The 26,299-nt window shown below is 36.9% G+C and overlaps 1 protein-coding gene across 2 annotated transcripts; it reads right to left on the bottom strand.

Moving 5' to 3' along the window:
- Positions 1-1,519: 1,519 nt before the first annotated feature.
- On the bottom strand, positions 1,520-17,443 carry TRMT10B (tRNA methyltransferase 10B). Of its 2 annotated transcripts, XM_074281802.1 has the most exons (9): positions 17,259-17,443; positions 14,447-14,652; positions 13,276-13,384; positions 12,629-12,753; positions 7,180-7,332; positions 5,840-5,918; positions 4,902-4,969; positions 3,356-3,479; positions 1,520-2,325 (listed from the first exon to the last, which is right to left on the bottom strand). In XM_074281802.1, exons 1-9 carry the CDS (start codon positions 17,386-17,388, stop codon positions 2,219-2,221), a joined length of 1,101 nt encoding a protein of 366 aa, XP_074137903.1. In that variant the 5' UTR covers positions 17,389-17,443; the 3' UTR covers positions 1,520-2,218. The 2 variants fall into 2 exon arrangements, with proteins under 2 accessions (XP_074137903.1, XP_074137904.1); XM_074281803.1 differs by lacking the exon at positions 14,447-14,652 and having other exon boundaries at positions 17,259-17,433.
- Between the last annotated feature and the right edge of the window lie 8,856 nt (positions 17,444-26,299).

The following is a 26,299-nucleotide window of genomic DNA, read 5'->3' as shown; positions in this document are numbered from 1 at the left end:
TATGGCATTTCACACATCTTGAGAAAGTCAGTATCTGTGAGCGATGCCCTAGCAAAGGCAATGAGGGCAGCTTTGGGCCGATTTGTGGAGCCCTTAAAGAGACAGCAAAGTGCAGCAAAACAAATGATCACTTCACAAATAAACTCCAAGGCATCAGGTGGGCTACAAATGCACTAGACCACATCAGCTATCCCAGGAGGATGATGCTGACATAGACCAAGCACTATTGACAACTAAATACAAAACTATATCTGCTTGAAAAAAAAAAGTTCTTCCCCAGGGCTTGTTCAAAAGAAAGGATTTCTCTTAGTCTTTTTTTTTTTTTATTTTTTTTTTAGGCTGGGGTTAAGTGACTTGCCCAGGGTCACACAGCTAGGAAGTATTACGTGTCTGAAACCAGATTTGAACTTGGGTCCTCCTGAATTCAAGGCTGGTGCTCTATCCACTGCACCACCTAGCTGCCCCAATTTCTCTTAGTCTTAATCTCTTATTGCTTAGTCTTAAATCTTAGTCTTAGTCTCTTATTTAGTCAAGAAATAGATTGTTCGGGGGGGGGGGGGGCAGCTAAGTGGCATAGTGGATAGAACACCCAGCTCTGAAATCAGGAGGACCTGAGTCCAAATCTGGCCTTAGACACATAATACTTTCTAGTTGTGTGATGCTGGGGAAGTCACTTAACCCCAATTGCCTCAGCCAAAAAAAAAAAAAAAAAAGATTGTTCCGTTCATCCCTGGATAAGCTGGCAAGGGGGCCCCTAAACGGTCCACTTGATCTAAGTCTCCTCCCCAAAGGGCAGAGTCTATCCTGCCACCAGGGACTGAGTGGTCTTGGTTACCATTCTCCTTACGTAAGTGATCTGTTTTTATTCATTGTTGTTCAAGCCTTTCGGTCATACCTGACTCTTTGTGACCCCATTTGGGGTTTTCTTGGGAAGTAGTTTGCCATTTCTTTCTCCAGCTCATCTTAAAAATAAGGAAACTGAGGCAAACAGTTAAGTAGCTTGCCAAGCTGGTCAGTGTGTGAGACCAGATTTGAACAAACACCTAAAAGGTTATGCATATGGACAGGAATGCGAGAAATCCCAAGAATTCAATTAAAAAAAACAAACAAAAAAAAAACCAGGTAGCTAAATGAAGTTCCCAAGAATAACAGCTGCAAATAAACTTTATTTTAGAAAAACTATAAAGGATGGAAATCTTGAGAATTCTAAGGAATTAAGTCCGAAGACAAGAAAAGAAGAAGATTTTATGGGGCTCTTTAAAATTGGCACAAAAAGTTTTTAGTGTTTTAGTCCTTCAGGGATGCTTAAAGAATTAGCTTAACAGCTGTTATCTTTCATGTTACAAACATCTATGGAAAACAAATTTTACAAATGAATATAAGCTTTACATAATAACAAATGTCAATAATAAGGAAACATTTTAATACCATTTAAATAAATATTTAAGCAAAAATCCAATATGATTTGACAAGTATTTTTAAATTCAAAAGTATTTTTTTCCCAATTACATGTAGACGATTTTTAACTTTTTTTTTTTTTTTTTTTTGCTGAGGCAATTGGAGTTAAATGACTTGTCCAGGATCACACAGCTACTAAGTGTTAAGTGTCTGAGACCAGATTTGAAATTAGGTCCTTCTGACTTCAGGGGTAGTACTCTATCTACTGCACTACCTAGCTGGCCCAAAATCCATTTTAATAACATTTTGAGTTAAATTTTCTCCTTCCCTCTCTCCCCTCCCCTTTTCCTAAGATGTTAAATAATTTGATATAGGTTATATAGAAGCAATTATGTAAAACATTTCCATATAAATGAAACGTGATGAAAGAAAAAGCAGAACAAAAGGAAAAAAAAAAAACATGAAAAAAAAAAGTAAAAATAGTACATTTTGATCTGCATTAGATTTTATCAGTTCGTGCTCAGGATATGGACAGAATTTTCAATCATCAGTATTTTGGAATTTGACAAGCATTTATTAATGCCTAAGAGGGCCTTAAAGACACAAATACAAAACAGAAAAGTCTGTTTCTATATATCTATATCTGAAATACAAAAAAAAAAAAAATACTTTTAAAGTACAGTGGCTCACTTTTACCTGTATAAGTTATATTCATACCAGACTTTAATCATAAATCTGATTAAGGATAACTCCTCCCCAGCCAGTACTAAAAGAGGAAAAAAAAGTCTTTGACATGATCTCATAAAAGATATAGCATCTTTCATTCCACTGTATTTGGAATAACATAACCTTTTCCAAGAGAAACTCCTGTTTTCAGTGCTTCAGGCCAATTTTGAGTTTCCACATATGTTGACAGGATATCAAACACTGTTAAAAACCAGAGAATAAAATTAACTGACAACAAAGAGAGGAGAGATGATTGATTTCAGAGAGAAAGCATAATATTCTGGGATTTATTATTTTTTTTTATTATTCCCCTAGTCTGAGCAATGTGTTACTTGAAGGGTACTCCACAAAATACACTTATGGGGCTCTAATTTTTTGCATGCAGATGGTAGTCATAAAAGGAATGAATTGTTCTTGATTAACATTAAGAAGCAGAATGCATGGAGAAAACAAAATCAATATTCTCCAAACATAGTACAATGACATTTCACTTCCCTAGAAAATTCAGCAACATAAAATACAGTCAGAAATGAGAGCAAAACCAGAAGAGGCCCCAAACAGTCTAAAGAGATGGTTAAAAAGTAGTCCATGGTCGGTCTACTTAACTCAGAGAAGAGCCCCTTGATTATTCTTACTTTAGAGGAAATTTTAACAAGCTTAGTCATCTCCTTTCTGAGATTACAGCATATATGTGAATTAAAGGGTGAACTGTGAAACTAACAGGTACATTTTAGGTGGAAAGGAGTGACAGGTGAAAACACAGGGATGAGACATAAAAGCACAGCACCAAGGGAAATCTATGTACATTTAAGCAACTCTGTACAGCTCAGGAGTGTCACTACATTCTAGTCTGGTACAATAATTGATATTTGTAATGATGATACTAAATCTCAAAAGAATTTATGTTCACTATTATTTATTTAAAAAGGCAAAGAATTATATAACATATTCTTCAAAGATTTCTAACAGTCATGGTTAAAATGAAAAAAAGAATGAGTGCTTAAAGGGTTAAATTATGGTTAAATGGAAAAATTCAAATTTGTGTAAGAACTCATTCCTTGATAAGGTTAGACACCTAGGGTGTTAAACTTTAGTACTCTTACTATGCTTTGTTAGTGAGAACTATTTTCAGACTAATTTTAGAATATATGACACTCCATTAATGTTATGGGGAATCTTTGTCTGAACTTAAAAATTATTATAAAAATTTAAAAAAAAATCGAGAAATCACCTTGATTGATTGCCAGTATCTCTGAATGGTAGTTCTTGGCATTGGCATTTTTAACCATATACTCCTGGATTGGCAAGCGGGCAGTTTGGATTGAGTTTTCTTGAGCCTTCTGATATGTCAGTTTCTATAAATCATGCAATTTAAATGTATCATATCAAGTCATAAGTAACTGATATCAGAAATGCTAAAGATTCTGGAAATAACAAAAAATATCATACCAACATTTGTCAAATATAAGAAAGAGTTGAATTTATTTTTTATTTCCATATCCAGTGGAAATATCTTGCTTATTTGGAGGCCAATAATGTGATAGCCTCAGCAACCTAGAACACTAAAGGGAAATACAAAAAAGATAACAAGCTTGTCTGCTGCCAAAACACATGTTGAAAAATCCATGCACTAAAGCTCAAGCTCATAACAAACCCTCCCTGCTTAATTCAGGACCAATTTATTATATTGTGTACAATTCTAACTTGCATGTATACACACACATAATACAGTAAATCCCTATTTTGGAGAAATTTACAACCCAGTGTCAGTTTCCTGCTAATTTAAAAGAAAAAATAAGATTCCATATTGAAGGGCTCTCTTTTTCCTGCACTATTATTGTTAAACTATGTAGCATCCAAGCTTTAATGTCTCTGAATCTTAAGTATTTCAATACAATCCCATTAAAAAAGAATTTTAAAAGACTTCAAAATTTTGATTTCTATATATGTGGAAGTTACATTTGGAAAAGAAACTGGCAATTGTTTCCAAAAATGGGGAAAAAAATAGGGAAATGTTTTGCTTTGATATTCTACTTCTTGATAAATTAGAACAGAAGATTTTTTTAAAAGCCAGCTTCAGTAAAATGCAGTATTGTCCTTATACACAGAAAGTAAGAGCTGGTAGAAAAAACTAGTCTATTTTTGCTATTTTGACATACCACCCACCTGATTAAAGCCTGAACAGGTAGACTTAGGACTTCTGACACTGTCCCTGACAAATGGATGACAGAGTTGTCTAAAGAAGTGTCCAAGAAATACTTTTCTGCTTCTTACTCTAAAATCAGGTGGCATGGTGGATACAGGGTTAGGCCTGCAGTCAGAAGACTCACTTTCTGAGTTGAAATCTGGCCTTAGACACTAGCTGTGTGACATTGGACAAGTCACTTAATCCTATTGCCTTGGTTTCTTTACCACTTAAATAAGCTGAATTTTTTTTTCTTTCTCATTTTTTCCCCTTTTTGATCTGATTTTTCTTGTCCAGCAAGATAACTGCATAAATATGCATACATATATTGGATTTAACACATATATTTTTAAAAACACATTTAACATCAACAACGAAAAAAGCTGAAGAAGAAAATGACAAACCACATCTTTGCTAAGAAAACCCCAAGAGGGGTCCCAAAGAGTCAGACATGACCAAAAGATGACTGAACTACAACACCAAACAACATTCTAAACTAATTCTTCAGACCTTTTTCAATCTAAGGTCAAAGATTTGAAATGCAAAGGTTACTTTGAGAAATACCAGTTCACATCTTAGAATGTCTACTCACCTTTTGAATGTTTTCATCCACAAGTCCACCAATGATATAAACCTTATCCAAATCAATATCTTCAAGGGCTATCAATAAAATAAAGTAATTAATTTAGGTCAAATTCACAGAATAATTTTTTCAATAGCATTTTATTTTCCAAATACACAAAAAGATAGTTTTCAACATTAATTTTTGAAAGACTATGTTCCAAATTTTTTTCTCTCTCCCATTTCCTTAAAAAAATCAAGCAATCTCACAGGATAATTTTTAAACAGAACAATTCACAACATTTAGTAGCAGAAAAACCAGTATAGATAAATTTTTCAGGATAGCTACCTGTTGCTAAGTAAGATATTGATTTAACCCAGCTTTACATCACATGCACTTAGTTTGGAAGGGAACGTAAGAGTTCACTCAGTCCACCTCTGACTCAGTGCAGCAATGCCTTCTACAGCTTCTGTGAGAATCTGCTTAAATAATAAACAGTGAAGAGCATTGCCCAATAAGGGAGACAATCCTACTGCTGGGCCACTCTATTGTTAGAAAGTTCTTTATCTTGAAATTAAATTTGCCTGAAAATCCTGTCTTTGGTTCCCAGTGTGAAAACTGAGGTGCTTTTAAACTTTCTCCTAAGAGATTCAATTTGCTGAGGTTTCGGGGTGATTCATGAAACACTGAGAATCATCACTTTCTGATTGTTCCTTTTTGACATGCTCTGCTGGCTTAGTGCAAGGCCAACAGGTTATGATTCAGGAAGTATATAATGAAAACCATCATTCTGAAGTGTGTAGGAGATCAGTGCAGGAAAACTGCAATTGATGGCTTGTTACTATCATGTCTACCACTTGCCTTCTCCATTCATCTCAATTTGTGAAAAAGAAATGTGGCAAGTCATTACAGCATAATCCATCACATGCACTGGTTGGGGAACCTTAACACAAATGAAGTACATATACCATGCTCTGAATCAGGTGTTAAGTACACAAGGCTTTCCAAAGGAAATAAATCAAGATAGTCTTCTTCTGTTGTATCCATCTGAAAAAATGCAAGATTTTTAAATGTGTTATCAGTTCAAAGACAACATTGAAGTCATGCTTTTCTACCACAAGTCTAGGGTTATAAGTAAATAAACAGGGAAATTTTTCTATAAGGTGATTTGGCAAAGGTGATAATTACTCATGTGGGATTCTTTATATTAGATGACTTCAAGTTAAGTGTCTTGCCTAACAGCTGGGAGAAGAATCCAGGATTTCTGACTCCTAGTCAAACCTGAAATGAGTTAATCAAAGCAAACTATTTCTTATTAAAGCCTTTCCTTCTTTATCTTCTCAATTCCCAAAGTGTTTTTCTCTTTACTCTAGATTCAAGCTTCTTAATTATATATTGCCATGAATAAGAGAAAAGCTGTGTATTTCAGGACGAAATCTTAATGTTACTTCCTTAAGGTTCTAAATTAAACAAAATTTCAAAATAACTTCTTGAATCAAGCATTTTGTTAAGTTACCAAAAACAGGGGAAACAATGAAAATATGTTAAGAAAATGTTGAGGCCTTGATGAATATCAATCTATCCTCGACTTGCAATAATTATGAGATAATAAGTTTCATATTCACCAACCCCAAATCTGAAACAATTTTTAAAGATTGTTCTAAGTATTTAATTCACCAACATCCCAAAATCAATTTCTCAGAGTACTCTGGAAAACACTTTATATAAAAATAATTCATACATACATATATATACACATACATACATAGAATAAATTAATGAATGAAAAAAATATTTTTCAAATGTTTACTATTTTTAAATATTTCCTGGGTGACATGCTAGAGACACACACAAAAAAGCAAAGTCCCTGTCCCCAAGGAACCTCCATACTACTGGGGAGAAACCCACATACAGGAGTGATGGTCAGGCCCTGAGATATAAGGATGGTAGGTGGGGGCTTGGCAGAGTGTCCTGATACAATAATGTAAGTAGAAAGAACAAAAATCAAGTCTGAATGCTATGTCCATTAATGTACATTAATTATAAAGATCCAGAGCTTGGATCTGCTGAAAAGATGAGAAAATATACTTGTCTTCTTTGTGAAGCTGAAAGACAATGGATATGGAATATCACATTTTCTATCAGACTAGTATTTGGTTTTGCTGAAACACTTCCATTGTCTATTTTATAACGTATGGTTTGCTGGGAGGAGGAGGAAAGGACATGTATGGAAATAAATGTGATGTAAAAAACAAAAGCTATGAATACAATTGTTTCTTAAAAAGAAAATTTCCATGAAGAAACTTACAAGATAGTTAGAGAATCCATCATTCATCCTTAAACACTCTTCATATAAAGGGCTATCAGTTGCGAATCCAGTGAGGCATATCCAGAATGGCTTCTTGGCTTTTTTATTTGAACCATACAACCTTCGGATCTGTGCAGCCAATCGGCTTAATTCCTTCAAAGAGATGATAATATTTCCCAGTGCATAAATGTTATTTCACTGTAAATACATCTAGTTAGTAAAAAACTGCACTTTTAGGGCTCTTTTCATCCAAGGAAGTCAGGTTTGAGTTCTTTAAAGATGTGTTACTGATCTTTTTAACATTTCTACAAGGTAGTTGAGCCATATTTCCAAGAAACATGAGCCACATTTCAAAGAAACCAGGTGCAAAGAGGCATTATTAGCACTTGGTTAGAGACACCACCTTACAAGGAAGGTTGAGAACCTGCCTGTTCCCTCCACCTGGAATACCCTTCCGAATAGTTCTCCAAGAATTCAATTCAGCAAGCACCTACCATGCAAGGCACAATGCTTGGCGTTTATAAAGATGGGACAGTCTTTGCCCTCAAGGAACTGCCATTCATAGGAACATCACCTGCTTATTTTATTACCTGGAGAAACTAATGCCCAAAGGCTCTATGACTTGTCTCAAGTTATAGCACTGCTGAGCTACAAACCTGAATCCTTTGGCTCTAAATGTCTTACTCTTTATATTGCATCAAGCTTCCTCAATTAATTTTTACCCTAGTCAACTCTACAGAAAAATGTCAGTAACTAAGCATTTATTATGTACCAGACACTGTGTTAAGTGCTGAGGAGCCAAAAAAAGGCAAAAGACAGTCCCTACCTCCAAGGAACTCCCAACTGAAAGCAGGAGACCATATAAAAACAAATACAGTAGATTCTCATCATTCATGGGAGTTATGTATGATAAAATAAATGCAAACACCAAATTAGAGAATATTGAACCACGGTTACCAGGAGAAAAGCAGGGTGAGATTTCTTTGAGCCTGTGGTTGTCACAGTACTTTCTAAAGTGACCTGGCATGCATATTGATGATTTTTCTTTTTCTTTTTTTTCCCTGAGGCTGGGGTTAAGTGACTTGCCCCGGATCATACAGCTAGGAAGTGTTAAGTGTCTGAGATCACATTTGAACTCAGGTCCTCCTGAATTCAAGGCTGGTGCTCTATCCACTGCGCCACCTAGTTGCCCCCTATTGGTAATTTTTCTCTCCAGTTTTCAGGATGTACCATATTGTTTGATTGATTAGCTCATACCTGAACAACACTCATTTATGAAACCTATGTATTTTCTCCATAAGGTACATCACAGCTTTCATGCACTCAGAAACATTATAGCACATTTGCACTACACTTGAGGGCCATTTAAAACCAACAAAATGCACAGAAATGCAAAAAACATGGCATTAAAGAGACTGAAAAGGACACTTGTTTACAGCATGAGACCTTGAAAGAAGGCCTTCCTTATTTAGCCTCAGTCATGAACATACTCATTGGCTACTCAAATTTTTTGCTGCTCTGCACATGTTTGCAAACGTCCACAAAGTGCCATGGTGTTGGTTTTAGAGTTACAAAGAAATTTTAAAGAGTAGAAGAATTTGCAAATACAGAATCTATAAATAATAAAAAATGACTACAGAATTAAAAGAAGTTAGAAAAGACTTTCTGCAAAAAGCAGTATATTAGAACTATAAATTTAACAAGAACAGAAGTTTCTGAACTTCTAATATTTGCTTTTCGTTCTAGGCTTAGATTAAGATTTAATGATTACATAATATAATTTCAGATCTTTGAATTTTGGACTAATTCTTATTCTCTAAAAATATCATGCTAACTTTTCTCATAGCATAAGTTTTGGTGGCTAAATTTTCCATAATTTTTGTATGAGAGTAAAGGGCATTTTTCTAGCCTTTTTCTTTTTTTTTTTTTTTTTTTTAATTTTTTATTTTATTTTATAATTATAACATTTTTTGACAGTACATATGCATGGGTAATTTTTTACAACATTATCCCTTGCACTTACTTCTATTCAGATTTTTTCCCTTCCTCCCCCAACCCCCTCCCCCTGATGGCAAGCAGTCTTATATATGTTAAATATATTACAGTATAATTTAGATACAATATATGTGTGTAGAACCGAATTTTTTGTTGCACAGGAAGAATTGGATTCAGAAGGTAAAAATAACAGTTTACATTCATTTCCCAGTCCTTTTCTGGATGTAGCTGGTTCTGTCCATCATTAATCAATTGGAATTGGATTAGCTCTTCTCTATGTTGAAGAAATCCACTTCCATCAGCATACATCCTCGTACAGTATCATTGTTGAAGTGTATAATGATCTTCTGGTTCTGCTCGTTTCACTCAGCATCAGTTGATGTAAGTCTCTCCAAGCCTCTCTGTATTTCTCCTGTTGGTCATTTCTTATAGAACAATAATATTCCATAACATTCATATACCATAGTTTACCCAACCATTCTCCAATTGATGGACATCCATTCGTCTTCCAGCTTCTAGCCACTATGAAAAGGGCTGCCACAAACATTTTGGCACATACAGGACCCTTTCCCTTCTCTAGTAGTTCCTTGGGGTATAAGCCCAGTAGTAGTATGGCTGGGTCAAAGGGTATGCACATTTTGATAACTTTTTGGGCATAATTCCAGATTGCTCTCCAGAATGGTTGGATTCTTTCACAACTCCACCAACAATGCATCAGTGTCCCAGTTTTCCCACAGCCCCTCCAACATTCATCGTTATTTGTTCCTGTCATTTTAGCCAATCTGACAGGTGTGTAATGATACCTCAGAGTTGTCTTAATTTGCATTTCTCTGATCAATAGTGATTTGGAACACTCTTTCATATGAGTGGAAATAGTTTTAATTTCATCATCTGAAAATTGTCTGTTCATATCCTTTGACCATTTATCAATTGGAGAATGGCTTGATTTCTTATAAATTAAAGTCAATTCTCTGTATATTTTGGAGATGAGGCCTTTATCAGAACCTTTAACTGTAAAAATTTTTTCCCAATTTGTTACTTCCCTTCTAATCTTGTTTGCATTAGTTTTGTTTGTGCAGAAACTTTTTAATTTGGTGTAATCAAAATGTTCTATTTTGTGATCAATAATGGTCTCTAGTTCTCCCTTGGACACAAACTCCTTCCTCCTCCACAAGTCTGAGAGGTAAACCATCCCATGTTCCTCCAATTTATTTATGATTTCGTTCTTTATGCCTAAATCTTGGACCCATTTTGATCTAATCTTAGTATGTGGTGTTAAATGTGGGTCCATGCCTAGTTTCTGCCATACTAATTTCCAGTTTTCCCAGCAGTTTTTGTTAAATAATGAATTCTTATCCCAAAATTTGGGATCTTTGGGTTTGTCAAAGATTAGATTGCTATTTTTATTCACTATCTTGTCCTGTGAACCTAACCTATGCCACTGATCAACTAGTCTATTTCTTAGCCAATACCAAATGGTTTTGGTGACTGTTGCTTTATAATATAGCTTTAAATCAGGAACACTTAGACCACCTTCCTCTGACTTTTTTTTCATTAGTTCCCTTGCAATTCTCGACCTTTTATTCTTCCATATGAATTTTGTTGTTATTTTTTCTAGGTCATTAAAATAGTTTCTTGGGAGTCTGATTGGTATAGCACTAAATAAATAGATTAGTTTGGGGAGTATTGTCATCTTTATTATATTCGCTCGGCCTATCCAAGAACATTGAATGTCTTTCCAATTATTTAAATCTGACTTTATTTTTGTGGCAAGTGTTTTGTAATTTTGCTCATATAATTCCTGACTCTCCTTTGGTAGATATATTCCCAAATATTTGATACTATCGACTGTTATTTTGAATGGAATTTCTCTTTGTATCTCTTGCTGTTGGATTGTGTTGGTAATGTATAAAAATCCTGAGGATTTATGTGGATTTATTTTGTATCCTGCGACTTTGCTAAAATTCTGAATTATTTCTAATAGCTTTTTAGCAGAGTCTTTGGGGTTCTCTAAGTATACCATCATGTCATCTGCGAAAAGTGACAATTTGATTTCTTCATTTCCTACTCTAATTCCTTGAATCTCTTTCTCGGCTCTTATTGCCAAGGCTAGAGTTTCTAGTACTATATTGAATAGTAATGGTGATAGTGGGCAACCTTGTTTCACTCCTGATCTTACAGGGAAAGGTTCTAGTTTATCACCATTACATATGATGTTTACTGAAGGTTTTAAATATATGCTCCTTATTATTTTAAGGAATAGTCCATTTATTCCTATACTCTCAAGCGTTTTTAGTAGGAATGGATGTTGGATTTTATCAAATGCCTTTTCTGCATCTATTGAGATGATCATATGGTTTTTATTAATTTGATTATTAATATGGTCAATTATACTAATAGTTTTCCTAATATTAAACCATCTTCATTTCCTACTCTAATTCCTTGAATCTCTTTCTCGGCTCTTATTGCCAAGGCTAGAGTTTCTAGTACTATATTGAATAGTAATGGTGATAGTGGGCAACCTTGTTTCACTCCTGATCTTACAGGGAAAGGTTCTAGTTTATCACCATTACATATGATGTTTACTGAAGGTTTTAAATATATGCTCCTTATTATTTTAAGGAATAGTCCATTTATTCCTATACTCTCAAGCGTTTTTAGTAGGAATGGATGTTGGATTTTATCAAATGCCTTTTCTGCATCTATTGAGATGATCATATGGTTTTTATTAATTTGATTATTAATATGGTCAATTATACTAATAGTTTTCCTAATATTAAACCATCCCTGGTATAAATCCCACTTGGTCATAGTGTATCTAGCCTTTTTCTTAATTTGAAAAGTGTATTAGCACTCCACATATCACTATCTTAATATTTTTGAATATATTTTGAATAAGATGGAAAGACCTAAATTTAAGCCCTAAGTTTGACACTAGCTGCATAAACATAAGCAATTTACTTAATCTTTCAGGCACTCAGTTTCCTCTGCATGAAAAGGGGATATACTTACCTCAAAGAATTTCTGAAATATGTCTTTATTAATTTTGGTTGTGAATATCAATTTTAAAAAGTTGTGATAAGGAAGGCTGCAATTATCAAGTAGTACTTTATATGTTAATTTTCAATCTTTCATTCTTTTTGGTTTCTTCCTATATAGCTATGGTTTCATCAAGTACATCCACTAAAGCCTTATAAAGATTCTTCCCCATTGTTCAACCCTAGAACTCATTCATTTATTCATGTGGGAATACTCTATCTGATTGCAATGTGAAAAGCACCATTTATCTTTCCTCTCCAAACCAGTCTGTACTTGTTTTCAAAGATTTTCATTCAATTTTCAAACTAGCTATATTCAGTCAAAACCTAAAGAAAAAAATTCTTTTGCTCCTCTTGTATTATCCACACCATGAGTAAAAATAACAAAGTTAATTTTAACATAGGGCCCACATTACCTTTTTAGTCATTCGATCCGTCATACTCAAATCTATGCAAAGTTTGGGTCCCGAACTTTTGGCTGCCAAAAGTCTCTCTTTGGTCATGGCTTTCAAAACCCGTTTGCTCTGCTGAGGGCTCATACCTGATACACAACCATAAAGAGAGAACAAAATGTCCACATCATTGAAGACAATTTAACAAGGAAAATCTGGCTCAGTTTCTCTTTCAACTAAGTACTTTAACATATATGAAAAGAAACTTTAAGTTCAAGAAAAGGTAATCAAGAGAAACATGGGTATGAATCTTTGTTAGTTTTAGGGTATAAAAACAAAAGATACTCACTGGACAAGACATTTTAATCTATAACTGATAAAGCTAAGTTGATGCTTTGCTCCTATTTCTTTTCTACTCATCACAAAAAAAGGGACAAAACAGGGAGAGTGGGCACAGATTCATGTGGACCATCTATATTTTTACTCATTTCCAATGTTTATTATCTAACTAAACCTGTGAAGGTCACCATCCCAGATACTCAATTAAAAGAAAACCTTAGTTTTATTTTGTTTTGTATTCCTTTTTTTTTTCTTATTGTTCTTTAAATAAGATAAATTAAAAAGAAAAAAAAAGATCACCTCAGCATATCCACAACCAGGTCTGTTTGTACCTGCATTTTCTGTTCGTTGTGCTTTTTTTCTCTCTCTTTCCTGTTTTCTTTTACTCTTCTTTGCTGCAACTATCTTTTCCCAGTGCCTCTGTTTCCGCAAGACATTTTTCTTATGTTATCCAGAAAAAAAATGTTGAAAACCTCATAAGCATGAAATATTCAAAGTTATAACTATTAAAGTTTGGAGATAATAATAATTCCTTAACATTTCAATATTAAATTTCAATATTTAAAAACCAAAATTTCAAATATTCAAATATTTAAAATTTCAACATTTCAAAATTGAAATATGAAATGGGAGTAGCAAACAAATTTACTTCTCCTGAGGAAACTGTGTGTGGAACAAGAAGCCAGAGTTAAACCGAAAATGGAACATGAATTGGTTTAAGATTGGAAAAAGAAGGGCAGTGAGGTGGTGCAATGGATAGTGGTCCTAGAGTCAAGAGGACCTGAGTTCAAATTCAGATTCACACTAGCTGTGTGACCCTCGCCAAGTCACCAAGTCATTTACCTTTAATTGCCTTAAAAAAAAAAATTTGTAAAACATACAATAAGGCTGTATGTTATCACCTTATTTATTTGCTTATTTATAAGCAAAGTACATCATGGGAAATGCCAGGCTGGATAAATCAAAAATCAGAATTAAGATTTCAGAGAGAAATATCAAGAACTTCAGATTTGCAGATGATCTCACTGATTTATCCTGTCTATAGCTTGTCTGTGTCTAGTTATTTGCATGTTATCTCCCCCATTCAACTGTGAGCTCAAGAGCAATGAATGTCTTTTGCCTTTCTTAGTATGCCCAAAGCTCAGCATACTGTCTTGCACACAGTAGGAGTTTTAATGTCTAATGATTATCAACTATCAGCTTCACAACTTGTGAGAGGCAGATGAGGCAGATTCTGTCTCCAATATGAAAATGGTAAAGCTGAAATGCGCACATTTCCAGACTTTTTAGTCCAAGGTTCCTTCTACTAAATTGCACTGTCTGTTCAGTTTTCTTCATCCAAAAGATTTCTTTTTCCCTTCATTCAAATGGGACTATCTGGTAACATCAATCAAATGGACATTCCTCTGTTCATCTATAAGTATTCCCTCTTTCTTTGGAGAAGAGGTATTTTTGCTTGACCTTTTCATTTCTAAAAAGCTCAATACTAGGCACTGTACATACCGAACACCACATCTCTCCATCCATCTGCAAGGTCCTTGCACTCTCAAATTCAGTATCAATCTGCAAAAGCTGGAAGCTTTCAAAGGCTAGTTCGTCATCTCCATGTTCTGGGCTGAATTCTTGCCTGTTTAACAGGCAGGATTCAGCTTGAGGGGAAGGTCCTTCCAGTTTGTGCTCCATGCCCTTAATCATGCTTCTTGCATTTTCTACAGAGTGCGGATTTCAGAAAGAAAACAATTTTCAAGACATTACATATAATCATTGGAACTGATATTGAATTTCTGCACCAACCAGCCTAACTGAAGCAACAAGGCACTCCAAGGGAGGGAAAAACAGGAGACAGTACATGTCAAGCAAGTTAAATCCTTACGAGGCCCCGTACCCTGACAAGCATAGCCTAAATCACCAGATCTGTTTCTGGCCCAACCAGGAACTACTGCTAAAAAACTGCTGCCAATGAGCAAATAAGTTCATGTGCTGCAGAAGTGATAGTTACATGGCTAATATTTAAATAGTGTTTACTATGTGCCAGGCACTACATTAAGTACTTTATTTTTTCATCGAATCCTCACAATTCTTGGAGATAGGTAGTGTCACTATTCCCATTTTAGAGATGAGAAAACTAAGGCAAACAAGTTAAGTGACTTGCTCAGGATTACATGGCTAATAAGTATCCGAGACAGGATCTGAACTCAGGTCTTCCTAGTTCTAGGCCTGGCACTCTGTCTACTACACTACAGAGGACTACCACCTTGCCCTTCCCCCAGATCCTTTAGTTTTGCTTCCAGGTCAGCTGGAACTGGAGAGGAGGCCAGTCAAATCCATCAAATACCAACCACCTGCCACCCATAGGGCACACCAGCCAGCCCAGCTGAAGCAGAAGGGCACCCTGAGAGACAGCAGGTAGCATGTATCCATCCAATCATCACCACTGCCACCTTGACCACCATCTCCCTCAGACCCTGATGGAGGAAGAACAGAACTTTGAACCCAAAAGCCTCGGCAATAGCATTGTTTCCAACTTAATTACCCTCAGCCACCATCCTGGGGAATAAATAACCCCCGCCAAGATGCAGGCTTGCAATTGCTTCTGCATGGGCTATGTCCACTACTGAAGACCTAAGAAAGAAAGTTCTTACCGCTCGTTTTTGACCCTGTCAAATGGTTCAACATGAGAAAATGATATGATTGTTATCAGTGGAAACAACATGAAAGAGGCTTTGCTGCTGTATCCTAAGTACCATGGCATGTTTCCATTTGACATATAGCTGAAACCTTCCCTAAGTGTGGTGTCCTCTATTAAAATGAAGCTCCTTGAGCCCAGGAGATAACTTCTTTCTTTTTATGTGCCCAGTGCTTAGCACTTAAGTAACTGCTTAATAAATTCTTCCATCCCTCCCTTCTTACCTTCTTCCTTCTCTTCCTCCCGTCCTTTCTTTCTCTCATTCCTTCCTTCCTTCCCTCCTTCCTTCCTTTTCCTCCTTTCTTTCCTTCCTTCCTTCCTTCCCTCCTTTTCTTCCTTCCTTCCTTCCCTCCTTCCTTCCTTCCTTCCCTCCTTTTCTTCCTTCCTTCCTTCCCTCCTTCCTTCCTTTACTCCTTTCTTTCCTTCCTTCCTTCCTTCCCTCCTTTTCTTCCTTCCTTCCTTCCCTCCTTCCTTCCTTTTCCTCCTTTCTTTCCTTCCTTCCTTCCCTCCTTCCTTCCTTTTCCTCCTTTCTTTCCTTTCTTCCTTCCTCTTTCTTTCTTTCTCTCTCTTTCTTTCTTTCTCTCCCTCTCTCCCTCTTTCTTCCTTCCTGCCTTCCTTCTTTCCCTCTCTTTTCTCATCCATAATCTCCATCTCTAAAAAGAGGAACTTTAAATACTAATATCTATGTTCCTATCTAACTATACACACATACACACATATATAAATACACATACAGACTACATGTATGTAAGTAAACTCTCTCTGCCACTTTAGGTCCTCACCTCCAGCATACACAGGCCCCTCGGACTGCTGCCCCTCCCCCTTTTCTGTTTTTCTTTCTCCCTTGGGGTTAGCTGGTTATGACGGAAGTCCAGCCTCACTGCTCCTACCTTTTTCCCTTCTTGAGACAGCTTTTAAGAAGACAAGTAATTCAAAACAAATGGCAAAAACCACAAAAAACAATAAAATGTAGCAAAATTATACAGAACAAATATATCCCTGAACAAACAGACCTCTGCAAAGGTGAGAGGTTCACCGTGGTGGTATTTTGGAGATTTTTTTTTTAATGTGTTGATCAGTTTTGCTGATTTTTTTCTCTTCTTTTTTCTTTCTCAATAAATGTCATTTGTTACATAAGAAGTCTCTCTGAGAAACGATGGGGAGAAATTACTGAGAAATTCGGGTCGTGAAGAATCATGTTTCAATAAAATTTAATTTTAAAACATATTTTTACATATATGTGTATATATATATATTCCCTCAATGTTTGTTTTCATATGGAAATGTTTATATATACATACATGCATGCATACGTATACACCTACATGGTGCACAAATACATACACATATGTGTGCATGTATGTGTATACATATATATGTATGTATATATATATGAGGAAAAGAAAGTCTCCAGCAGCGAATGGTCTAATTCAATCTGGCAGCCTGGAGCACGCGCTTCCAGGGAGCAAAGACCGGGCCACGTGACCCACCAAAATGAAAATTCTCCCCAACGTCCATGAAACGCAATTACCAGCAGGAGGCGCCAAACTCCGGGGAGACTCCTCTTAGCCCCGCCTCTATCCTCTCTTTAGCCCTGCCCACTTCCCTTAATTCCCACCTTTATCTTACCTAAGAAAACACCGAGAGCAGCTTTAAGATCCAGTCTTCTCGGGTTGCCGCAAAGAATACGAAACCTCCTTGTAATCCCTGGGACGCAAAAACCTCCACAATGTACGGTCCTTACTGCAACACCAAACATATGGTTTCGGCGCAGTTAAATCATCATCTTACCTCCCTCCACCCATTCTCCCGCTTTCGTCGCTTCCGGGCCCTGAGCGCCGCCCGTGAAGCATTCTGGGAGTTGTAGTTCAATACGTGTTTGTTATATTTTCTCTTACAGGGTGAAATAGCAATCATAGCTATAGAATTAGATCGTGATCGAACAGTATATTTTGCAGATTCAGAGAGAGGAAAGAGGAAAAAAACAATGAGACAGAGAGAGAGAGAGAGACAGACGGAGACTGAGAGAGAAAGAGACCGAGAGGGAAGGAGAGAGACAGAGACAGAAAGACAAAGAGAGGAGAGACACAGAGAGAGACAGAGACAGAAAGAGGAGAGAGGCAAAGAGACCGAGAGATAGAGACAGAGACAGAGAAACAAAGAGAGGAGAGACAGAGACAGAAAGAGGAGAGAGAAAGAGACCAAGAGGGAAGGAGAGAGACAGAGACAGAGAGACAAAGAGAGGAGAGACACAGACAGAGAGACAGAGACAGAAAGAGGAGAGAGAGAAAGAGACTGAGAGACAGAGACAGAGAGACAAATAGAGGAGAGACACAGAGAGACAGAGACAGAAAGAGGAGAGAGAAAGAGACCAAGAGGGAAGGAGAGAGACAGAGACAGAGAGACAAAGAGAGGAGAGACACAGAGAGACAGAGACAGAAAGAGGAGAGAGAGAAAGAGACTGAGAGACAGAGACAGAGAGACAAAGAGAGACAGAGACAGAAAGAGGAGAGAGACAGAGACCGAGAGAGACAGAGAGACAAATAGAGGAGAGACACAGAGAGACAGAGACAGAAAGAGGAGAGAGAAAGAGACCAAGAGGGAAGGAGAGAGACAGAGACAGAGAGTCAAAGAGAGGAGAGACACAGACAGAGAGACAGAGACAGAAAGAGGAGAGAGACAAAGAGAGGAGAGACACAGACAGAGAGACAAAGAGAGGAGAGACACAGAGAAACAGAGACAGAAAGAGGAGAGAGACAAAGAGAGGAGAGACACAGACAGAGAGACAAAGAGAGGAGAGACACAGACAGAGAAACAGAGAAAGAAAGAGGAGAGAGACAAAGAGAGGAGAGACACAGACAGAGAGACAAAGAGAGGAGAGACACAGACAGAGAGACAGAGACAGAAAGAGGAGAGAGAAAGAGACCAAGAGGGAAGGAGAGAGACAGAAAGACAAAGAGAGGAGAGACACAGACAGAGAGACAGAAAGAGGAGAGAGACAGAGAGAGAGACAGAGAGAGACAGAGACAGACAAATAGAGGAGAGACACAGAGAGATAGAGACAGAAGAAGGAGAGAGAAAGAGACCAAGAGGGAAGGAGACAGACAGAGACAGAGAGACAAGAGAGGAGAGACAGAGACAGAGAGACAGAGACAGAAAGAGACAGAGAGAGAAAGAGACTGAGAGACAGAGACAGAGAGACAAAGAGAGACAGAGACAGAAAGAGGAGAGAGACAGAGACCGAGAGAGACAGAGACAGAGAGACAAATAGAGGAGAGACACAGAGAGACAGAGACAGAAAGAGGAGAGAGAAAGAGACCAAGAGGGAAGGAGAGAGACAGAGACAGAGAGACAAAGAGAGGAGAGACACAGACAGAGAGACAGAGACAGAAAGAGGAGAGACACAGACAGAGAGACAAAGAGAGGAGAGACACAGAGAAACAGAGACAGAAAGAGGAGAGAGACAAAGAGAGGAGAGACACAGACAGAGAGACAAAGAGAGGAGAGACACAGACAGAGAAACAGAGAAAGAAAGAGGAGAGAGACAAAGAGAGGAGAGACACAGACAGAGAGACAAAGAGAGGAGAGACACAGACAGAGAGACAGAGACAGAAAGAGGAGAGAGAAAGAGACCAAGAGGGAAGGAGAGAGACAGAGAGACAAAGAGAGGAGAGACACAGACAGAGAGACAGAGACAGAAAGAGGAGAGAGAAAGAGACCAAGAGGGAAGGAGAGAGACAGAGACAGAGAGACAAAGAGAGGAGAGACACAGACAGAGAGACAGAGAAAGAAAAAGGAGAGAGACAGAGAGAAAGAGACTGAAAGGGAAGGAGAGAGACAGAGACAGAGAGACAAGAGAGGAGAGACACAGACAGAGAAACAGAGACAGAAAGAGGAGAGAGAAAGAGACAGAGAGACAAAGAGAGGAGAGACACATACAGAGAGATAGAGACAGAAAGAGGAGAGAGACAGAGAGAAAGAGACTGAGAGGGAAGGAGAGAGACAGAAACAGAGAGACAAAGAGAGGAGAGACACAGAGAGACAGAGACAGAAAGAGGAGAGAGACAAAGAGAGAGAGAGAGACTGAGAAGGAAGGAGAGAGACAGAGAGACAGAGAGAGACAGAGACAAACAGAGAGACAGAGATGAGAGAGACAGAGACAGAGAGAGACAGAGAGACACAGACAGTCAGGAACAGAGAGACAGAGATAGATAAGAGATTCTATGAAAATAAAAATGACAGACCTTGGCAACAGATTGAATATTGAGGTTGAGAAAGAGGGAGATTTGAAAATGGCAGCTAGGTTCAAAGGATATGAACAGACAATTTTCAGATGATGAAATTAAAACTATTTCCACTCATATGAAAGAGTGTTCCAAATCACTATTGATCAGAGAAATGCAAATTAAGACAACTCTGACGTATCATTACACACCTGTCAGATTGGCTAAGATGACAGGAACAAATAACGATGAATGTTGGAGGGGCTGTGGGAAAACTGGGACACTGATGCATTGTTGGTGGAGTTGTGAAAGAATCCAACCATTCTGGAGAGCAATCTGGAATTATGCCCAAAAAGTTATCAAAATGTGCATACCCTTTGACCCAGCCATACTACTACTGGGCTTATACCCCAAGGAACTACTAAAGAAGGGAAAGGGACCTGTATGTGCCAAAATGTTTGTGGCAGCCCTTTTCATAGTGGCTAGAAGCTGGAAGATGAATGGATGTCCATCAATTGGAGAATGGTTGGGTAAACTATGGTATATGAATGTTATGGAATATTATTGTTCTATAAGAAATGACCAACAGGAAAAATACAGAGAGGCTTGGAGAGACTTACATCAACTGATGCTGAGTGAAACGAGCAGAACCAGAAGATCATTATACACTTCAACAATGATACTGTACGAGGATGTATGCTGATGGAAGTGGATTTCTTCAACATAGAGAAGAGCTCATCCAATTCCAATTGATTAATGATGGACAGTACCAGCTACATCCAGAAAAGGAACACTGGGAAATGAATGTAAACTGTTATTTTTACCTTCTGAATCCAATTCTTCCTGTGCAACAAAAAATTCGGTTCTACACACATATATTGTATCTAAATTATACTGTAATATATTTAACATATATAAGACTGCTTGCCATCTGGGGGAGGGGGTTGGGGGAGGAAGGGAAAAAATCTAAATAGAAGTAAGTGCAAGGGATAATGTTGTAAAAAATTACCCATGCATATGTACTGTCAAAAAAATGTTATAATTATAAAATAAAATAAAAATTAAAAAAAAAAAGAAAGAAAATGGCAGCTAGGTTATAGTAACCTGAGTAACCTGATTTTGCAAAGGTGAATTTTTTAAAATAGTATTTTGTTTTTCCAAATACACGCATGCAAATAGTTTTCAACATCCAAACAAAGGTGATTGTTGAAAACTATCTTTTCATGTATTTGGAAAAATAAGAACTATTTTTAAAAAATGGTCATAGTAGGAAGAGAACCAGGAGAAAGTATTATCAGAGAAACCTAGAGAGAAGAGAGTATAAGGGATAAAAGGGTAATTGACAGGACCAAAGGCTGGGGAGAGGTCAAGAATGAGGACTGGAAAAAGTCCATTAGATTTGGCAAGAGATCATTAGAAACTTTATCGAGAGTGGTTTCAGTTGAATGATGAGGTCAGAAAATTAGGAGAGTGAGAAAAAATGGAAGTAGAGGCATTGATTATAGATGGCTTTCTCAGCCTCAAAAGAAAGGAGAGATACAGGATGATAGGCAGGGATGGACATTCAGATCAAGTCAACTTCTTTGAGAATGAGAGAGAGATGGGCATATTTTTAGGCAGTTGGGAAACAAATCAATAGATTGGAAACAGTTGAAACTAGTGAGAGTTGTGATGATAGAAGGGGCGATCTGCTAGAGAAGAGGGAGTGGGATCAGTTGCACAGGTAGAGAAAATAGTCTTGACAAGGAGAAGGGTCACTTCTTCATCTGAGAAAGGGGTGAAGGAAGATATGAAGGGACATGAAGAAGATGAAGCAAAAGGCATCAGTGATATGAAATGAGAAGAATAGGAGAAAAGGCAGCTCTCTGTTAATAGCCTTAATTTTTTTTCAGTGAAAAACATAACTGAGAAAAAATTTTGAAGCAACTTTTTCTGATAAAGGCCTCATTTCTCAAACACATAGAGAAATGAATCAAATATATAAAAATAAGAGCCATTCTCCAATTGATAAATGATACCAAAAGATTTGAACAATTTACAAGGTTTTTTGTGGTGGCAAAGAATTTAAAAGAGTAAATGTACTGAATAAGTTATAGTATGTGAAAGTAATGGAATATTATTGTTGTATAAAAAATTATGAACAGGCTAATTTTACAAAGGCCTGGAAAGATTTATAGGAACTAATGTTGAGCAAAACAAGTAGAAACAGGAAAACACTGTATACAGCAATAGCAAGATTGTGGGATGATCAACTCTGACTCACTTGGTTCATCTCAGCGATTCAATGGTTCAAAGAACGGCCAATAAACTTTGGATGGAAAATGCCATCCACATCCAGAAAAAGAACAAAGGAGACTGAGTGTAAATCAACACATGCTATATTCACTGTTTTCCTTTCTCTTGTTTTTTTCCTCTCTATGGTTTTTCCCCTTTGTTCTGATTTTTCTTTCCTAACATGATTCATAAGAAAATATTTTTTAAAAAATGAATGTACATATATAACTCCCCAAAAAATGTTATTACATGAAACTGGAGAAAATAAAAAAATGACTGTTTATAGTCTTATAAAAAAGTATTCTAACTCATTGATCGGAGAAATGCAAATTAAAACAATTCTGGGGTACTATCACATGCCTATTAGATTGGCTAATAGGACAGAAAAGGAAAATGACATATGGTGAAGGAAATGTGGGGAAAATGAGATATTAATGCATTGTTAGTGGAGTTGTGAATTGATTCAACCTCCTTATTTAACAATTTGAAACTGTATTCAAAGGGTTATAAAAACCATGCATTTGACCTAGCAATACCACTTCTAGGTCTGTATTCCAAAAGAGATGAAAAAAAACAAAAAGGAAAAGAACCTATATGTACAAAAATATTTGTAGAAGCTCTTTTCTGGAAGCAAAAAATTAGAAATTGAGGGAATGCCTATCAGTTGGGGAATGGCTGAATAAATTATGGTATATGATTATGATGGAATACTATAACAAATGATAAGTAGGATGCTTTCAGAATAATCTGGAAAAACTTACATGAGCTGATGCAAAGTGAAATGTACTGTGAACAAAGCAATAGCAATATTATAAGATGATCAACTTTTTAGACTTAGCTATTCTCAGCAATACAATGATCTGAGGCAATTCTGAAAGGCTTGATGAAAAATGCTATTAATTCCCAGAGAATGTGAGGAGGTTCAAGAATTGAGGGAAAGAGATCCCCTCTGGTCGATGTCACAGATTCCTTGCGAAAGAATTCTCAAACCTGGCAAAAGGGGATTTTTTTACACTAAGAAGACAGCTTTCTTAATGGGCAAAGAATCCTGTTAGGGTGATTTTTGCAAAGATGGGTTGACACTGAGAAGAAAATATCTTCATCAGTGGGGTAAGTCCAGAAGGGCAGTTAGCAAAGATTGGGGTTTCAGTGTCCCCTTTCAATAGCCTTCTGAGGTCTGCGGCTTCTTTGATCTTTGGACCTGAGAGGAGAAGGGGACAATCTCTGGATGAATCTGAGAGACTGATTTTTAATTCAATTCAGTTCAAAATTGAATGGGATTACTTATCTGGGAGTTATGTGGGAAGGGTGTGCCCCTCCCAGGATTTGAGAGTCTGGATCACCCTTCTCCCCAAAAGGGACACAATTCACATCAGGGCCTTTCCAACCCTTCCCTCCAAAAGATCTCAGTTTATATCAAAAAGAACTGACGTGTATCTCAATAAATATTGAAGCACACTGTTTTTTTTGTTTGTTTTTGTTTTTTTCTTTATTTTTCTTGAAGGTTTTTTGTTTGTTTATTTATGTTGTTGAGGTTTGTTTTTGTTTTTTGTTTTTTACAATGTGACTAATGTGGACTATACATGTATAATCTATATTTGAAGCTGGTTGTGGTCCCTTTAAGAAGCTGATTTGTGATCCTTTAAGAAATTGATTTGTGATTCAAATTACTCCCAGCCCCTCCTGGCTAATACATGATCAATTCAAGAAGCTAGGACCTTTGATTCACAAATCCAGGTCAAAAGCACCCCTTTGAATTCCAGTAGGAGATCCAGCCCCATCAGATCTGAGCCAACTTGGGCTGTCCCATTGGCTAATGATCTGCTCGGGTTTCCCAACCCCCAGAAAGCAAATTCTAGCTCTCCCTGAAACCCACCGAGGAGCCAACTTGGGACTCCATCCACGAGCCCCTTTAGCTAAATCTCTCATTATAAAAGAACCAAACTAAAACTCTCTTTTGGTAGAGTTTCCAAACATGCAAACACCATGCCTGGCACCCCAAGGACTCTCTGCCCACTGGAATACTGTTTCTGATGCCCTCCTCTCTTTATCCTCACCTTTTTCCTTAACTAGATTTTGACCTTACTTCCAATCCCCATAATAAACCTCTTTTATCAATCTAGGTTTTCGGGTCTGTAAATTTCTTTACAGGGGACTCTTGCACCGGCAGAAAGGGAGTCCTCAGAACTCCCTACCCTTGCACCGCCACTAGACGTCATTTAGATCTCATTTAACACCCTGACCACCAGTAACCCTAATTTCATTTGGATAACCCAAATCTAAACTTCATCATTTTGGTTACTTCATCATATTGACTTGCTTGCCTTCTCAGTGGAAGTAGGTGGATGGGGAGGTGGGGAAGGAAGAAAGGAGAGAATTTGGAACTCAAAGTTTCAAAAATAAATATTAAAATTTTTTTTACATGTAACTGAAGGAAAAAAATTTTTTTAATACTAAACAAAATTTTTTTGGGGGTGAAATATGAGGCAAGCTGAATTTCACCAGAAAGGGGAGGTGGAGTTTTAAAGATTTAGAGACTAATGAAAATGTCTAGAAAACCTACTGTGGTGATTGGGTATTAGCTAATTAGGTAATTAGGGATTATATAACAAAAGAATTGCTTTGCTACAGTGAGGGTCCAGTTGAAGTTGTATAATATAAATCTGCATTGGACCCTGTCAGAACGGTTGCATTATTTTCTATAGCTCCATTTTGCAGCACACAAGTAGAAGCAAGGGTATAAAGGGTGGATCCAAGGCTGAGGTTTGGCAAGACAAAATCAGCAGTTTAAAAATCAAGGGAATTAAAAGAAGAGACTAGTGAAAATTTGAATTAGTTCAAGTTACATAGTATAATGAACAACATAATTTGGATCCCCAAAAGGCCCTGTGAAAAAAATCTTAGTTTAATTAGATGAAGATTCTGGCAAGTCACTTAATCTTTGTCTGCCTTAGTTTCCTCATCTGTAAAAAGAAAATAGCACTCATCCTTGAGGTGTTGTGAGGATCAAATGAGACAATATTTGTAAAGGAATTTTTAAATTAAAGGGCTATATAAATGCTATCTGTTGCTGCTGTTATCAGAACTTTACTGTCTGAGATACTCATCGGAATAACTGAGAGGATAACCAAGGTCCATATTCTTCTAGTATTTCCAGTTCTACAGCTGCAGGGGCCTTCCTTGTTGGCAGTCATTTTTCTTCTCCAAGAAGCATGATGCAGAGAAAACCATACCTCTCTCTTGGAAACACTGAAATTTGGGGTTACTATGAAAGCTGAGTCCAAAACTCATTGGCTTGAGACTTTCTTTATGAGGAGAGAACAATGTTCCATACCTATATGAAATTTGGGGTGAGTTGGTAAAGATAGAGAGAGGAGGGATACTCTTTAGTCTCACTAGGCCCAGGACTCTTATGCTTTTCAGAAAAGCAAAGAGAACAATGGAAGGCAGCCGGGTACTGGAGACCCAAGATCTGCTCTCTTATATTCCCAGGTTGAACAAAAGCAGCTTGTCGGCTATCATTTAATGCCTGGAGCATCCATACCCTCTCTAGCTCCTATGGAAACAGATAGAGGAAAAATAGGAGAGGTCCTAAAAGTGGAATGAATGCTTGCTTAGCATTGATCTTGATGGGTCTATATTCATTGTCCTAACTCTCAGTCACCATCAAATTGTAGGAAGCACTAGTCCCTGGGAACCAACCAGAGGAGTACCTTTTGTCTTTTCTGAAAGATAGTATATATATCTAAAAACCATGAGAGTTACCCTTTTAAATGTTTATAAAGGACTGTGTCCTTTACTATCAGCAAATTGATCAGAGGTTCCCCAAATAAACAACTTTTGCTTTTTATTTCTGCTATTATAAATAGTCATGCTATATTGGATTACTTGCCATCTAGGAGAGAGGGTGAGGAGCAGGGAGGGAAAAATTTTAGTATACAAGATTTTGCATATATTTTGAAAATAAAAAGCTTAATTAAAAAAAATACTTAGTCATGTTTATATGTCACATGTGTACCTAGGTAGGTTTATTCCTAGATTTTTTTATTACTGTTATAACTTTTAAAATATTGTTTTCTTGGTTTTTGTTGGTAGTCTATAAAAAATAAAAATTATTTTATGTTGACCTCCTTTAAAAAATCTGAACTTATTTATTGCCTAAATTCAATTAAT

This window comes from Sminthopsis crassicaudata, chromosome 1 (genome assembly GCF_048593235.1).
Source record: "Sminthopsis crassicaudata isolate SCR6 chromosome 1, ASM4859323v1, whole genome shotgun sequence".
Taxonomy (NCBI): Eukaryota; Metazoa; Chordata; class Mammalia; order Dasyuromorphia; family Dasyuridae; genus Sminthopsis; species Sminthopsis crassicaudata.
The sequence above is the reverse complement of the archived record's forward strand: the minus strand, read 5'-3'. Positions and strand labels throughout refer to the sequence as shown.

Excerpts from the sequence above, each read along its gene's own strand:
- TRMT10B (XM_074281802.1), bottom strand. The coding sequence starts at position 17,388 with ATGTTTGGTGTTGCAGTAAGGACCGTACATTGTGGAGGTTTTTGCGTC. Across the intron at positions 14,653-17,258 it reads TGCTCTCGGTGTTTTCTTAG|AAAATGCAAGAAGCATGATT; the intron begins GTAAGATAAAGG and ends CGCACTCTGTAG. Across the intron at positions 12,754-13,275 it reads ACAACGAACAGAAAATGCAG|GTATGAGCCCTCAGCAGAGC; the intron begins GTACAAACAGAC and ends GTTGTGTATCAG.